At 40.1% G+C, this 17,141-nt stretch overlaps 2 protein-coding genes across 2 annotated transcripts; one reads left to right on the top strand and one right to left on the bottom strand.

The window, feature by feature from the left end:
• The first annotated feature begins 5,084 nt into the window (after nt 1–5,084).
• Nucleotides 5,085–8,345, top strand: LOC102722270 (probable carboxylesterase 16). Its single transcript, XM_006646514.2, has 2 exons — nt 5,085–6,295; nt 7,499–8,345. The coding sequence occupies exons 1-2, from the start codon at nt 5,607–5,609 to the stop codon at nt 8,037–8,039; spliced, it is 1,230 nt and encodes a 409-aa protein (XP_006646577.2). The 5' UTR covers nt 5,085–5,606; the 3' UTR covers nt 8,040–8,345.
• Nucleotides 8,346–8,881: 536 nt separating this feature from the next.
• LOC102721983 (probable thimet oligopeptidase) lies at nt 8,882–16,033 on the bottom strand. The gene is made up of 20 exons (XM_006646513.3): nt 15,833–16,033; nt 15,374–15,495; nt 14,865–15,028; nt 14,388–14,478; nt 13,738–13,917; nt 13,440–13,517; nt 13,133–13,213; nt 12,628–12,720; nt 12,331–12,411; nt 12,070–12,232; nt 11,835–11,955; nt 11,409–11,481; nt 11,031–11,138; nt 10,783–10,880; nt 10,646–10,691; nt 10,151–10,247; nt 9,735–9,808; nt 9,543–9,647; nt 9,373–9,453; nt 8,882–9,291 (listed from the first exon to the last, which is right to left on the bottom strand). Exons 1-20 carry the CDS (start codon nt 15,951–15,953, stop codon nt 9,181–9,183), a joined length of 2,088 nt encoding a protein of 695 aa, XP_006646576.1. The 5' UTR covers nt 15,954–16,033; the 3' UTR covers nt 8,882–9,180.
• Between the last annotated feature and the right edge of the window lie 1,108 nt (nt 16,034–17,141).

The following is a 17,141-nucleotide window of genomic DNA, read 5'->3' as shown; positions in this document are numbered from 1 at the left end:
CTGTGACACTGTTCTGATGTGCATGCATGCGTGCACATGTTGCAGCATATTGTTTCCAGTGCGAAATCATGTTATACCTGGGGTCCATGTCATATATATTCTCGTACAGCAGTAACAGACTATTCATCGTGATATGATCAATTAAAACAGAGAATGACTATGGTAAAGTAGTAGTATCCGATAGCGCAAATGAGAGCCCTTCATGGCCGGGAGACAGCGTCGCAGGAGCGGAGAAAGTGGAGCGATGGGAGCAGATCAGCCTAAGGTCCGTGGGTAATCTAAATGGACAGCTTTAGTTTAAGTAAATCAACTAATTTTATCTTAAATTTTATTTTTAAGAGCTAATCTTGAATTACTCGCAGTCGCAGATGGACGTATCCATCCCATCCTAAGAAAGTGAAGAGGACCCTAGGACGCATAATGCACCTGGTGAGCGGAAGAAGCAGTGGCATCACACGTCGTGTTTGGTTGGGCTCCAACTTCTACAAGATTCATTTTTTCTATATTACTTAACCTATTCCGCTTCTATATTATATTGAGCTGAAATCATTTCATTAGGCTCCACGGAAGAGATAAAGCCAAAGCTAGAGCCTTACTGAAGAGCCCACAATTGGACCTTTGCAGAGCTTTAGGTCCACTGATGGCCCAACATTTCATGTCGTCCCAGCGAAGAATGAGTTCACCTGACCTCCTTCAACTTTAGGTCAAATTTATTTGAGGTCCTCAATCCCCAATAAATCTCTACGTCTCAAATATTAGAAACCGTACAGAATAGGTCCCGGTACTTAGTTACCAGTTTTTCACTGTGAGGTCATCGTTGTACCGGAATTACCTGTCAAGGATTTTCCTGTGTCTACTGCATATACCATTTGTTACCATGCGAGTCCCCCTTGCTATTGTCCACTGCATTTCAAACGATCATTGATTTTTTTGCTTGCCTTGAGCACTTTGTTTTCATCATTATGTTTTTCATGTACAACTCTCAATTTGTCTTGTGACTAATGATTAAGCCTTGATGTTGCATGATTTGTCAAGTGGAACGCTACAAGGAAGGGTGTGGTTGGGTGACTCGAGTTGAGGTCAATTGGCAGGAGGTGCTACTACTCAACCATTGTTCTTTGACTGTGAACGATATCAAAACTGGGAATTCAGTTAGATTCTGACAGTAAACAGCAAACATATAGTTAAAACTTAGGAGGCTCTTCCTTTGCGTGAACTGGGAGCTGTAGACATACATAAGCTCTTATTCCTCTTTCGCATGAAAACTGTTCAATATTGAGGTATTTTGATGATGCCACAAAACTAAATTGGCACCAGACAAGATGGAAATTCCACGAATGGATTATTTAATATAGCCCTGTGAGGGTTAATCCACAGTGTTGAGCTTTGCTTAATTTGCTTTTCTCTAATTTGAGATGTTTACTAAAGCACCTCTCGGCTCACAATTCCAGCGATCACAAACCGCAGTTCAGATCCTAAAGCTTTGATGACTTATGGAGTGTCAGCCCTGCTTTTTAGTCCCATTCCCCTGTGATATAGGACCATGGGACCTATTCTGCATACTTTCTAATAGTTGAGGAGTAAAGATTTCTGGTATTGGGGATCAGGGAACTTAGGCAAACTTGACGTAAAGTTGAGGGATATCGGATGAACTTATTTCCTGTAGCGACAGAAGCGGCCCCGTAAATCTTGGGATCGCCATGCACGGTCCAGGTTGGACCTCATGGGCCTAGATGCTCAACAGGTGCGAGGCCCGTAATAGTATATCCGGACATCAATATGGCCCACATATGATCGCGGCCATTGTTAACGATCCGCACGGTGAAGAAGCGGCCCATGTAACCTTGGTGCCAAGTTTGTACTTTGTACTGCCCAGATTGGTGGATCAGCAAGCAAGCATGTACGACCCAGTTTCCGCGGCTTTTTTACATGGGTTTCTGGGTTCCCGCGCTTAATGAAATCGGGCCCATGTGCCCCAGCTGGCCAGTCCGGACTAACGCGGCATGACGCGGTTGCAGCCTCTGCGTTTCGTTTCAACCTGTGTGCTCTCTGTCTCCGTCGGCCGCCCCGGCTGACTGGTTATTTCTCGTGCATACTTTTTTTAATGAATTCCAAATAGAGTGTAATATATATATATATATATATATATATATATATATATATATATCAAGATGAGGGAAAAATATAGAGATAATCATCAGGAGAATTACATGAAAGGAGACACGAGACATCTGTAGAATTGTCTATCAAAATATACTGCTACGTTGTAAATTTCTGTGGGTGGCCGCCTTATTGAGTTGTTGCTAGCGTGACATGTTGTGCTGCATACTTATCAATTTATCATTTAGCTGTTTAGATTGATGATTGCCAACATGTTTATATCATACCAGTATACATAATTATATGCATCCGTACATATATGCAGAGATAGTAACCAGATACACATATTTTTTAAAAAAAAATTGCTCAGCTCTTGTATATCTCTTTAGCTTAGAAATTTACTGCTGCTACGCCGATACGAGCCGTTGAACCGTTCCGGTTAATCCGATGAAACCGTGCCAAAATTCTCCGTGGCATAAGTTGCCGGCTCATCACACGTAGCGTGCGTACTCCAAGTCTCCAAGCGCACACAGCGACACGGTCTTCGCGACGAGCGAATTGACCGCTGCAATGCATGCGAACGAGTGAGGATCTGTTGCTACTCTCTTTTGTTTCTTCCCGATATTTTTCCTTTTTTTTTTCTTGACCTGCTGCACCGACAGGAACAGCATGGAACGTGCGAGAACACGGTTTTAAACCCTCGAGAGATATCCTCGTTTATTACATGCTACCCAAATAGTCATTAAAAAATTTATAAAGATAGATTAATATAAGATATATCACTACACAAATATGCAAGTTCAAATATAACTTCTACTTTAGAATTTAATTTGTTATTTTTGCTATGAATTATAGAAGTCATATTTGAACTTGCATGTCTGTAGTGATCTATCTTATACTAACTATCTTTATTTTTTTAAAATTTTGATAATTATTTAGATAGCATGCAATACAATAGACGAGGAGACGTTCCTATGTGTATCAGAATATTTTCCCCGAGAACAGCAAGGTTGGGAGTGAGAAACGCCGGGTGTTCTGCAACGTGATCAACGGCACGAAGCAGATGCTTTCTGGTAGGACCTGGCCTTAATGCCCTAGTTCAATGTCAGCCCGGATACTTGCCTTGGAGGGGTAAGCAGAGCTGGTTATCCTGATGCCCATGTTATTATTTATCTGGTTAACACTAATGCTGCATTCTATTTCATCGATAGATTTCGGATTATCGGAAACACGCTTTTCAAGCTCATACACGGTGTATTTCCGTGTGAAACAAAAACTGCTCCTCCATCCCGAGGGACTCCATCTTTAGATTGGGTTCTTTTACCGCTAAAGATAAAAGATAAATATACTTTTTTTATTTTTATAACTATTTAATACTGTAAAACGGCGGAATTAGCTATTACAAAGTTAAAATATTATTTTAAAAAGATAAGATTATGGACTTTTTATATAAAGTTTTTTAAAAATACATCATTTAGTAGTTTAGAAAACGTGCACACGAAAACCGAGGAAAAATCTAACGCCCACATCTTTTAGCTTTTGCTTATAAGCCAAAATTTGACTTTCAACATTAAATTTGGAGTTGATTTCGAGTTTTTTTTCCATCGTGTTTTTCTTTTCTTATAGGCGCAAAGAAAACATAGGAAAAAGTGCTGTTCAAAAATTATTGAGTTTCTCTCTTTGTCAAACTCTAAGACAATAATAGTTCAAAATAAAGTCTTTTAGGGACGAATGAGTAAAACTAAAAAACAATTTATTTTGGACGAAGATAGTATGTTAAAGTCACCCGCCTGGGATTTTAAAACAAGACTTTGTCTTTATATTAGTTAGTTACTTCTATTCTCAAATAGTTATAAAAATAAGATAACTCTCTAAATCTAAAATCTAAGTTATCTTAAACATATGTCCTATTTAGGGGTTGGTTAGATGAGGCTAAAAGTCACATCAGATATTTGGACACTAATTTAAAGTATTAAACATAGACTAATAGAAAAACTAATTTTATAAATGAGAGCTAATCCACGAGACATTTTTTTGAGCCTAATTAATCCATAATTAGCAAATGTTTACCGTATCTCATATAGGCTAATCATGGATTAGTTAGGTTTATTAGATTCGTCTCACGAATTAGTCCAAGATTATGAATGAATTTTGTTAATAGACTACGTTTACTATTTACAATAAATATCCAAACATCCGATGTGACTAGGAGCTAAAGTTTAGTCCCTAGAAACAAACACCCCTTAGAGAGCTTAATATTCTGGTAAGAAGTCAATGAAAAGTTAACTTCATAGAATTAATAAGGTTTGGTTTTATGTTTTGGCTTATAGTTCATTTTTATTCTCAAGATTCTACGAATACATATTCTTATAATCTAAGTGATGACTTTTATCTTTTAAAAGTTTTGTGAGAAGAGGTAATTGCAGGCTCGAAAATAGAGCCATAGCCTAACTGAAATACCGCTACTTAGGCTTTTACGTGTGTGCCTTTTAAATTGTTAAATAGTATATTTTTGATAACAAATTATGTATAGTTTATCATCTTATATTTTTAAAACAGATCTTCAACTTTTCAGTAGCTAATTCTATCATTCATACTCTATTTGTTTTAAAATATATGGTGCAATTGCACTACATAGAGACCATAAAAGAGTTATAATCACTTCTTGTTTAAGTTACCTTGATTAGTCGTTTTGGTGATAAGAACTGAAAATAAATCAAATTTAGATAAGAGACACAATTTATGTATTGTATTTTGGACGAACATAGTGTCATAAAATATGTATAGAAAAACAAAAAAAAATTCATCCATCTCGCAAAAACACCACGTATATTAGCAGCAAATGGTGGACAAATAGAATTCTTCAGAAGCTTCGCATCCAGATTCAAAATCACCGAGGTGACAAGTCACAAGTGACGGAGCGGGGCCGCTTGAACCGAAAAGCACCGGTCGCATTTCGGGAGCGGCCGTCGCGTCGGTCGGCTGCATCCGAAATCACAATCAATCCAGCCAGCGAGCCTGCGAGCGAACGAACCCTTCCTTCCCCGTCTTTTCCTTCCGCCTCACCAACCTCTCCTCTCGCCTCGCCTCGCCTCGCTCCGGATTTCGCCTCTCGATTCTTCCGGATACCGCCACCCCGCGCCGCCGCGGCCGCTGCCGCTGCCGCTGCTGCCATCATCGTCCTCATCCGGATTGCCGCCCGACCAATCGCCATTCGCTTCGCCCAACCACTCCATCATCGGTCGCGCCGCACTGGCTAATCCAATCTAATCTGGTTTATCCCGGTGTTTGTTTGTTTGTTGGGGGGTCGCTGTGCAATTTTGACGCGGTCTGGGTCTGTTGTTTCTGGGCTGAATCCGAGCTAGTGATCTGCGGCGAGGGCGAGGGTTGCGGGGTGTGTTTGTGTGGGATTGATTAGTAGATCCGTGCGGCGGGCGGGCTCGCTCGTCGGATGTGTGGATCCAGGCGAGGGGAGGTGAGGTGAGGTGAGGCCCGGACGGCGAGCGATGCCGGGCGTCGGCGTGAAGATCTACAGCGTGTTCTTCAAGCTCCTCCTCCGCCACAAGCTCCAGTCGCTCGCGGCGGCGGGAGGAGGGGAGGCCGCCGCCGCGGACGCCGTGGCTTTCGGGGTCTCCTGCCGCTCGGACGAGGCCACGGCGCCGTCGAACCCGACGTTCTCCGCGGCCGACGGCGTCGCCTCCAAGGACCTCCACATCGACCCCAACTCCTCCCTCTCCGTCCGCATCTTCCTCCCCACCCCGCCGCCGCACCTGCACAGCCTCGGCCTCCGCCCACGGCGCGCCAGCGAGCCCCCGCCTGCCACCGGCGCGCCCTACAGGGGATACCTGCCGCACGCGGTCTCCTCCCCGCGCGCCGCGGCCTCCGCGCGACGGAGGCTGCCCATCGTCGTCCAGTTCCACGGCGGGGGGTTCGTGTCCGGGAGCAGCAGCTCCGCCGCCAACGACGCCTTCTGCAGGAGGGTTGCCAAGCTATGCGACGCCATCGTCGTCGCCGTGGGCTACAGGCTCGCGCCGGAGAGCCGCTATCCTGCGGCGTTTGATGATGGGGTAAGGGTGCTCAGGTGGATCGCCAAGCAAGCGAATCTCGCCATGATGAGCAAGGTTGGGGGCGGGGTGGACACATTCGGTGCCTCTACTGTCGAGCCGTGGATTGCCGCCCATGGTGATCCTGCAAGGTAAGATTAGTTTGATCCTCTCTTTAATACTTGAGTTACTCGATGCTATATTCCAGTACTTTTATACTTGAGTTACTCAATACTATATTCCAATAAAATGGATAGGAAATTTTAACACTGCATTACCAATTGAGTGGACAATCAAAAGAATTGAGTCAAGATTATAGGATTTTTCTTTTGAACCTTTCATCTATTGATCAAATAATTTCTCATGGTACTGTACATAGAAAATGTTATAGTACTCATATTGGAAGAGATGAAGAGATATTTTACTTGGTTTGCTATCGATTTTCAAATGGTAGTAATATGAAAATGTGGTAAATTCCACTTCTTTTGAGTGAATATATGTTCCACGCTAGTTGCTATTTCAGTGGTACCAGATTTCAAATGCGTGATAATGTTCATTGGGACAGGTTCAATGTTTAGTCCTGATAATTAGAATTGCCTGATATGCATATGCTATATCACACCATCTGCATGCACTTGAGCTTTTCATGTGGAGTGTGATGGTACAGGGGCTCACAACAGAATACAGTTACTCTATGAAAAAATAGATGATTAAAAAGAATTCCTATTATCAGTTCACCAGGACTGCAGTCCGAATGGTCAGTGACATTTATAACACTATTTCATTTTAAGATTCGTTTGATACGTGGCATGTGCTCTCACTTTTTCTTTGCTAAAATGTAGTCAGTATCTCTTAGGGAAAGTTCTATTCATCTGGAAGCTAAATGTTGAGTAGATAACCGTTAATGGTCTCAGCACAATCTAAATAACTTTAGATGCTAGTAAAGTTACCTATGATTGAATTTGGAGTCAGCTAAACTCCTGGAATGAATAATTCCAGGATTGCATAATAATTTGGTATGGAGAGTCTGTCACATAATATTTCAAGTTTCTAATAAAACTTTGTTAAAATTCTGTTTCAGTATTCACATTACCAGCTTATTGCTTGTGGTTTTATCATCTCTTGAATGACATGTACATGGTGATGTACCATCTGCATTTCAACCTCTGTTGCTTGATGTTACACCTTCCTGGGTGGAGACTTCTCAACGCTTAAAGTGTTTCCTTTTGTTCAACAACTGTTTCTTGTCTTGCTAGCTAATATATCTAATTATTTATGATTATTTCCTTTTGTGCTAATTGTTGTGCACTGGTATTACCATAGTTTGACCATATGTTGTCTTTTAATTGAAGCAGATGTGTACTACTTGGTGTAAGCTGTGGTGCCAATATTGCTAATTTTGTCACTCGGAAGGCAGTGGAAGATGGAAAGCTATTTGACCCTATCAAGGTTGTTGCACAGGTTCTGATGTACCCATTCTTCATAGGGAGTGTTCCAACACACTCGGAAATAAGGCTCGCAAACTCGTACTTCTATGACAAGTCAACATGTATACTTGCCTGGAGATTATTTTTATCAGAGAAGGAGTTCAGCCTGGATCATCCTGCTGCCAACCCTCTGGCTCCTGATAGAGGAGGGCCACCGCTGAAATGCATGCCCCCAACCTTGACAGTCATTGCGGAACATGACTGGATGAGGGATCGAGCGATTGCTTACTCGGAGGAGCTCCGCAAGGTGAATGTCGATGCACCTGTCCTCGACTACAAGGATACAGTTCATGAGTTTGCAACCCTCGATGTGTTCCTCAAGACACCGCAGGCCCAGGCCTGCGCCGAGGACATTGCCATATGGATGAAGAAATACATATCCCTCCGAGGACATGAGTTCTCGTACTAGTTGTAGAAAATATATCAGAAATGTGAAATAGACTTACGGGAAAGCATCAACATGTTCTTTTTCACCTGGTAATGGGAGGAACTGCAAAGCGGAGGCGAGGAACCTGTTAGCCTAATGTGAGTACTGGGTAATTTTTTTCCCAATTTATTGATGGTCTTTGTGACAGAAAATGTAGTGTGCAAATTGTAGACCGAACTCAAAGACGATGCTCTCCCACCTGTAGAGCTCAATTCTTTCATTTCTTTTGTACCCTTTGTGTAATATGAAATTGTTGGGGCTTGAATTTACCATTTTTGAGAAGGCAAAGGAGATACTCTTTTGGCCTTTTTATGAAAAAAAAAAGTGAAACCGTATATCTGTAAACGAAAAATAATTTATAAATAAACTTTTTATATATGTCTTAGCAATATAAAAATAAAGTCTAAAAAATAAACTAAAATAAAAAACACCAAAATCAACTCTAACTTTAAGATTGAAAATTTAAATTTTGGTTGTGGAAAAATAAGGGTAGAAGTACCATTGTCTCCAGTAAAAGAAAGCGTTGATATATTGTCGCGTGTGCTCAACGAACTTCACTGATTTAACCTGGTTTACCTTTACTTGTTTTGATTGTAGTTTTGGTACCACTCAATGGTTTTCTAACGCAAATTCCACGGCACTATTCGAATGGAAGTTATCTTGTCACTTTGTGTGCATTTTACCCATTTCCTTCAAATTTCGAAGTTTCTACCTTCGTTTTGCGAGGTTCAAGGCATGACAAGCTTCGTGCTTAAACCAACAAATTTCATGCCTAAGTTTCGTATGTCTCCATGCTTGTCCAATCCACATTCTGACATGCGTGTTCTTTTGACATGTATGCTTGTGTTATCTTTCAAGTTCCAGCACCGTCACCTTCACCCCATTTCCCTAGTCATTTTTCCTGCTAATTGTACACTAGACAAGCATTGCACTATATGGCTGAAACTTGACAGGTCTTGATGTTAGAAAAATGACAGCTCCAAGATATCTTGGCACTGCAAAAACATTCTCGTTGGACTAAACAGTTCAACAAACAAATGACAATAAGAACTCAACACTAGCCACCTCCTTAGGGGGAAAAAAAATCCTCGACACTAATTGAACCCCAAGGTTTACACTTTTTTCACAAAATGTTCCTTGTTTTGCTCTGAATAAAAGCCTGCAATGATGGTTCTCGTCCAAGGTAGTCAGTTATGATATCAACGGGATTTTTTGAGCCTCCTGGAGCCAATACCTGAATGATGCAAAGCATTTTAGAACAACTGCCATGAGCCTGTCATGAAGTATATAATGCCGCAGGGGCAAATTTCGCTACCTTATTTCTAAACCGCAACCCCACGTGCTGATTTAGCAAGTCGTCTTTAAATTTTGATGCAAATAGATCAGCAGCAAACACCTGCATTGTAAAAACATATATGCTTTACTAATGATTTAAAAATATATGATGGATGCAATATGCCTTAGGAGTTGTGTTCAAGATCAGACCTCACTCCATATGTAACTGTAGCACACAGCATCATAGCCAATAGCAATTCGTGGAAAGCATGAAGCTGGGCTGTTTCCTTCCAACAAAGGTATACCCAGCATTACCTGAAAGAAAGGATCATTTTGCCTTCAGTTGTCGTTGTAGTAATATACATATACTTACAAATAGTGAATCAATTGTTTAGAATGTACCTTTGGATGAAGATCCTTGATTAAGTCATCGATGTCAACATTCTCGCTTGTATGTATTATCTGATCAACAAGGCCTGGTAGCAAAAAGGACATGTATAAGCTAATGCTTTTCAACAAATAATGCAGCCACAAACATGTCCCAAGCAGATGAGTTACAACAGATATTTTGTTGGTTATTCAGACAATAGGTGGAAAACAAGGGTAGTAGACTCTGATTCCGTTGTCCAAGGTACAAGTCATCTTACCAGTATGTAACCTAAGAATGACAAATGAGTGTAAAATTACGGTGTACTGCAATTCAACGGTTACTGTGTTGTACAATTAGAAAAGATGAGATGCTGAGGACACAAAAAGGCAAACAAGAACCAGGTAGTATAGTATTGTTGAGAAACAATCTTCCCAGTAAGACGACTCACACAAAAGGATCTCTTGTTTCAATTTCAGGCCAGCAAACATATCACGCCTTCTTTTCAGTGACTGGCAAGCTTCACTAGTGATAGACTTCGTAATGTCCTACAATGATAAGAACAGAAATCATTTCAAGTGCAATTTGGAACAAGTTTCAGCAGGTTAACAAGATTTGATCTAAAATTTGATCAAAGTTTTAAAAGCATGTATCATTAACACATTTTTTTGTGTCATCAGATTCATTTCATGTCATAAACAAAAGAGGAAACTATTCCCAGTTCCTATACTGTTTTCTTAATCTAACCTTTCTTCAACTATGCCAAAAAAAAACATATACTTCTTATTCATCTGCCTGATTGTTCCATCGGCTAAAATGACTTTGTATTCTAAAACTCTAGATATCTCCTCTGGAGCATGCTATGGCTTTTTTTATTTAAACTCCTGGCATTGCACAATGTTTCAAACCAATTTCAGTACATAAACATCATGCTAACTTGCAGCACCTGGTGGAAGCCAGACATCATTTTTAAAGAAATGTTCTCATAGCACCTGAAATGACAAATTTCAACTTACATATCAGAAATGACAATGTCCAAAGTGTTGGTATGTTACTGAAGAAACACAACCACACCACACCTACCAATTCTCAAGTAATAGGCTTGGAATTTCAGCGAAATCCCCCTCCACTTGAAGAGCCGAAAATCTTGAAAAGGTGGCTCTGTTGGATATATGGTGGACCTACAAAATATTGGAGTTAATTAGCAAATTAACATTGATCAAAAATTGAATTTCACTTGTCAAGAAAGAAAATTAAGTAGGAAATGATCAGAAGAACATTTCTATTAAGAAGTCGACTAAACAGAGAGTATGAGAGAGTATTTAGCATACCACATGGCTGAATTCATGGAATATCCTTACAACTTCTGGGAACCTCAGCAGTGTTGAATTCCGATCACACTCTTTTGGACATTGAGATAACAGCACTGCAACTGGAACCTGTCAGCAATGACCACCAAATTAACAGCACGCAAATTCAGGACACGACTAGACTACACATGTACTTTTTCATTGATTATGGATATTGTGACCGTGAAAAACTGTTTTCTAATTTGTAAAATATTATGGTCTTAAATTTACAATTATCTTTGTTTTAGTAAGAAACCTTTTTTACAATCACTAGAGAAAACCATTCCTTTCAATTGAGCAAATTCTAACAAATGATCATGCTCTAATTGCACTAGAAAACACATGAATTATCTGCATTACCTTTCGTGTACCATTAGAACATAGGCATCCATTCTGAAGTGCCATGACGCAGGTATGCGAATATTTCCCTTCCCTAGGAACAAAGGCAAGTAGTTCATTGAAATTTTTTTATTTAGTGGCAAGTGCAAGCGGAAGTGTGTGCACTTTTTCCCTTCTGCTATGTGTTTTCATGTAATTTTGTTTTCCCATATTGTTTCTTTTATAGGTTATGTATCTGCACTTATCATGACAAGATTTTATCCTAAGACAATTGGTTTATTTATCTGCACTTTGACAATTAGAAAATATAATTAGAATAATGAAATCACATATAGTTACTAGTAATGAGAAGTAATTTTTCAATATGCATACTCAACTAAATATCTAAATGGTATCATGAGGCTATCAGAATTATTAAAACATCGCCACCATGCATTCAAAACAAACCTGGAAAAGGTATCCAGAAAAAAGTAACCCAGAAGATCGCTTGAACTTGCATCCCAAACAGAGAAGAGACGAACTGTATCGTGCCAAGTCTCAGCATCCTTAATTTCTTCAAACCGTAGTGCTGCCAAAACATGAGAGCAAATTATATCTAGTCAAAATTTTGAAAGGGGAATATCCAATCCTATTTTATGAAGAATGGAGGTTTGTGGTTTGTTCTTGAATGGGTACATCCTACCAAACAGATCTTGAAACGTCTTCAGCATTCCTGATATGACCAGGTCAACAGGGAAATATTGTTTAATTTCACCAATGTCAAGATCAACCTTGAGCTCCTCAGCTCTTTTCATATAGTATAACAGATCTTCCACGCCAAATTGAGCATCACCCTCCTCCTTCATCTAAAATTACAAGACTAACAGTGAGTTTAAATGATTCATAAAAAGAGCGCAATCAATATAAAAACATGAGAGAGATCTATAAGAGCTTTCTCCAAGACCTTGAGATCTTTCAGTATGCTGAGCTCCCTATTAGCTTGGTCATTTAACTGTTCTGACATCTCTTCCAAAAACTCTAAGACCTGTAAGTTTAAGCCTTTAGAGCATGAATGAGTTTTGGATTATATACAAATTTAAGTGAGCATGTGAGAAAGGATGAAAATGAAACATCTAAGAACCATCTTGTTGTTAGACTGACGATCTTGGAGTAATTACACCATGTAGATATTGCATTCGCAATGTAGATTTCACTAAAAGAAATATTCTCAAGAAGATATCAGTATATGAAAAATACAAACCTTCCTTGATGTCCTCGGCATTCTAGGTTCAATAGCATAATCAGAATAGTTAGGATACCCCAGCAATCTAGCAAGCCGGTGTCTTAGCTGGACCTGAATTTATGTTCAAAGGGAAAAGAAACCACAACTTATCAGTTAAGCAAATAGTTTCCGCAAATATTATAATGCTAAGTCAAATAATTTCATAAATCTAGATATCAGTTGTTCAGCACCCTAGTGCATTTCTCTAAATATGGATGGCCTAAGAAACTCACTACAGAGTATGTCTAACACATAAAAGCACAACATATGTTGGATGAAAAATAAAAGCACAACACATGTTGGATGAAAAATGAGAAAAGCTCCTAGTTCAATGATTTAGAATGTTGTGTATCATGCCTAGGCAATTAACCAACTGTAACATATAAACAAATAGTGCTATGGCCTGCGATAAGTCGAATAATGAAATGAACGGTATAAGTTCCTTATGAGTTATGAATTTACAGCTACGGATATTTGGAGTTACCAACTTTTCCAGGATGGCTATATTTTCTTTTCCACCTTTTTGCCCATAAGCAACAGCAATCATATTCCTAGTAGAACCAACCTTGAAAAAAAAGTAGAGGACCAGTTAACAGCTTAAAAAAGGATTGTAGTAGGACGATTCAGATCCTAAGTACACCACAACATATAATATTAAATGCCTTGTGTAATGTGAACTTTTTAGATCACCTCAATGATCATAAGCCACTGACAAATCATTCACGGTGACACTACAGATCAATATGGCATATGCAGGTGCATGAAAAGAAGAAAAAAAATGTGAACGTCACCTTGCAATGCTCAAGAATTGGAGTAACATGATAACTGGTGAGCAGAACCTTACGCTTTCCGTCTGTGTTTTCCAGTTCCTGAGTTGAACAGTCATCGTAACATAGGGATCAGAAAGAAATAATATCATCGTTTTCCTCTCATCACTTTAATTCATTCATAAAGTCAGAAATAGCTTTCAATTAAAGATGATGTTCTCATATTGTAGTTCCTAAACATAAATTCATTAAAGCATAACATTGGAATGTACCACGGGCGTTCGAATATTCAGAAATGTGTTTACTACATCCCCCAGCTTACCTTTAAGAACTCTAGTGGCATCCCAGCCAACTCTTCCTCACTTAATAGAAGAAATTTTGTGGAGTCATTCAAGCTTTGAATATACTTCAAGCTTAAGTCATCAATGTGAGATTTCAGTTTGTCCATCTCTGTTTTCTTGCTTTGAGTTAATTTAGCTCCATTGCGTTCAAACTCTCTTACCTGTCATGTGTCATTCACATAATGATTGAATCAGCAAACAAACACTCATTGGGTCAAGAAATATGCCAAGGCCATTTTTGAAGCAAGCAGCATATCCCTTATCCCCAACAGATTCATACTTAAACTAACTATATAGACAATCAGACAATGTCTACCTTTAACTTTAATCTTTTAAGCCAATAAATCATGGTGAAATTCAAAATGGAGAGAAAAGATGTAGGTGTAGCACACACAAAAGTGCATTGGATGAAGAAAAAATGCAATGACTATGCTTATATACAATTAATATATAATGGCTATTCTAGCAAGAATAGTTAATGTAAAAGGGGCTCTGTGTTTATCAATAACATTTACACAGTGGCATGATCATAGCATTGTTCAGAGGTGTCACACAGGAATAAACACACATTGCCACTAAAAACATGAGATTATGTATGAGGCCAGATTTACATAAGGTAGGAATCGTCTACCATGCACTGGACAAATCTTGTTGCTTCAAGACCTATTCTTTCGCCTTTCTGCATGAATGCCTTTATGACACAATACACATCTTCACGTTGCCTGGACACCTTGCACGAAAAAACAAGATTCTTATAATAGAGACTCAACAGGAATTTATTATATCAGAAAGGTCAATGACAGGGAATTCAGGTAGTTTTTTCATTTGAAACAAGGACAACCCCTTGTTTTATTAAGGAAAGATACATCAGATTCCATGAAGAATGTGCTTTCTTAATCATATCACTTCATTTAACTATATTCGACAGAAGAAAGGATTGAACAGAAATGATCTTATATGTTGCAAATGGTCACTGAATTGGTTGATACCAACCTATATGCATGGTTTCACATTAATTATCAACTTATCAACAGTGATTGCAACTATGTATGAGAAATGTAAACTACCAGCATTTAAACCATGGGCATTAATAGGTAACAAGTTGCACCTGCACTGCAGGAAGTGAAAATCCAATCGCTTCTCTGCTTCTGCACTGGACCTCCGTACATCATCAGATGGTGAGACCATTCTAGGAAGCACACAAGCTTGAACCAGTGGGAAAAGCTGAGCATCTAATTCCGCAAGAGGTGCAATGACATTAGAGAAGCTGACCTGCAACAAAACAAATCATGTTTGTACTATGATATGAAATCCGTGCCATTATTTGATGTCATGCAGGCAAATACACAATGTATCATGAATGCATCCTCCCAGCGTTGAGGAAGTTTAAAATAACCCACACAAAATTAATCATGGTGCATTATGAACTTAAAGAAATTAAGAAACAGCACACTTTAAAGCGTATGTGCTTCTACTGCTATGCCACAAAAGGCATTACAGCTTATAATAGAGGGGCAAATGAAGTAGCATGTGCACATTCCAAAACATTACATAAGATTTGATTGAAGAGGTCTATTCCATGAAAATGCAGAGGCCGCACCGGTGCTGTGTACATACCTTATCTAGAGGAACCGCACCCACAGCATCATATGTTTCCTTCGACTTAGCTATGACACGATCAGCTAATCTCTTGATGTCAGAAGCTGAGAGATTGACTTGTGAAGTAAACCCTGGGAGCTCTGCAAACATCCATCACATTTAAGTGTTCAACCACACGAAAACCAGTCACTAAATCTTCATCTCCATGCCCTAATAGCTAAATTTGGCATACATACTCCAATATTTCTATCAATCGAACCCGTGCATCCTAAGTCTCATGCGTAGATTTGTGGATAGAAGGGCTAACATTACTGTGCCAATTTTTTCCCCACTCGTCAGGCAAAAAATCAAACAGCGATGCTACATTGCTACACAATGGAACGAACACGGTGGAGGCCCCCGCAGCTCTCTAGCTGCAGCGGAGAACCATGCCTCCGTGCAACCAAAAATCCGAGGGTTTCGCGCGGCACCGCGTACCTCGCCGCTTCCTCCGGCGGTGGGCGGCGACGGCGGAGAAGGCGAGGTTGAGGCCGACGGCGACGAGCGCCGCCGCTCCGGCGGCGGCGATGACCCGGCGTTCCCTCCTCCGGGGAGACATCGCGGGGAAGCGGGCGGCCGGGGAGGCTTCTGGAAGGTTCTGGACGCCGGCCGCGCGCGCGCCGGCGGAGAGGAAAGGAAATTTTGAGAAGATGAGAAGAGGAGAGAGAGAGAGAGAGAGAGAGAGAGGCCGCAGCACTGCAGCAGGAGTAGCGGGCGGCTGAGCTAGCGAGCGGAGGCCACGAAGATATGCGAGATCTCGCCGTTGGCGTCCGCATGGACGGCTAGATTGAGGGGAGGGGTTTGTACAGTATATTCTACCAGTAGCATTGTGTTATCCCGGCCCAACATGGAAGGTCCAATGGGCCGGCAAGTTCAGGGACCTCAAATAAACTTATTTCCACCCAACAAATGGAGATACAATAAGGCCCATCCGGTCTTACAGTCGTACTAGCTGTGTGGATGCTCATCGTTCTCTCCTCTCAAATGTGTCATGAACATGACAAAAATTGCCAAATAAACCGAAAACAAATTCCTATGTATACAATCCATGTTCGTGTTGAAACTTGAAACTGAAGAGTCCATGTTACATGTACTATTACAACACACCATGAACGTCAAGCTTAACTTAATAGTATTAATACTTTCTATTGGGTGGGAGTAGAAACAATTATGAAAATGTTTTTTATCATGGACGTACAAGGAGTAGCTTTTCATATATATATATATATATAAACATTTATTAATTCACGAACGAATGAGTCTAATCATATTATAATACGAAACACAGTGATGTCTTAAGGCCTGTTTGGAAGCACTCTAATTACAGAAAATTAACTTGTGGATCAGCAAATCCAGGATTCGTAACTTCTGGATTAGCAAATCTAGGATCTCGAGTACATGTTTGGCAATTTCATGTATACAGCTCTAAGAAAATGAGAGCTTGGTGAGATATGACTTTTTTGCCCTTTTGATTATATTAGAGGGATAACGAAGATTGGGGAGATCCATTTTATCATCCATGGAGAGGTGTCGTCAACAGGAGAGACAGACGACGTCCTAGGGTTTGGCGGTTAGGGAGGGTGGGTGGCGTATTGTTCATGATGAACAGTACTCACGAACAGTAACGTCAGGGGAGGGATTTTGGATTTTTTTCAGCAAAAAGGTACGTGTGTAATGGGTGGCATTGATGGTTAATTATTCCTCAACTCCATGTTTAGGTTGATAAGATTGGTTTTTGAGCATCCCT

The sequence above is a fragment of the Oryza brachyantha genome, chromosome 1 (genome assembly GCF_000231095.2).
Source record: "Oryza brachyantha chromosome 1, ObraRS2, whole genome shotgun sequence".
In the NCBI taxonomy this organism is placed as follows: Eukaryota; Viridiplantae; Streptophyta; class Magnoliopsida; order Poales; family Poaceae; genus Oryza; species Oryza brachyantha.
The sequence above is the reverse complement of the archived record's forward strand: the minus strand, read 5'-3'. Positions and strand labels throughout refer to the sequence as shown.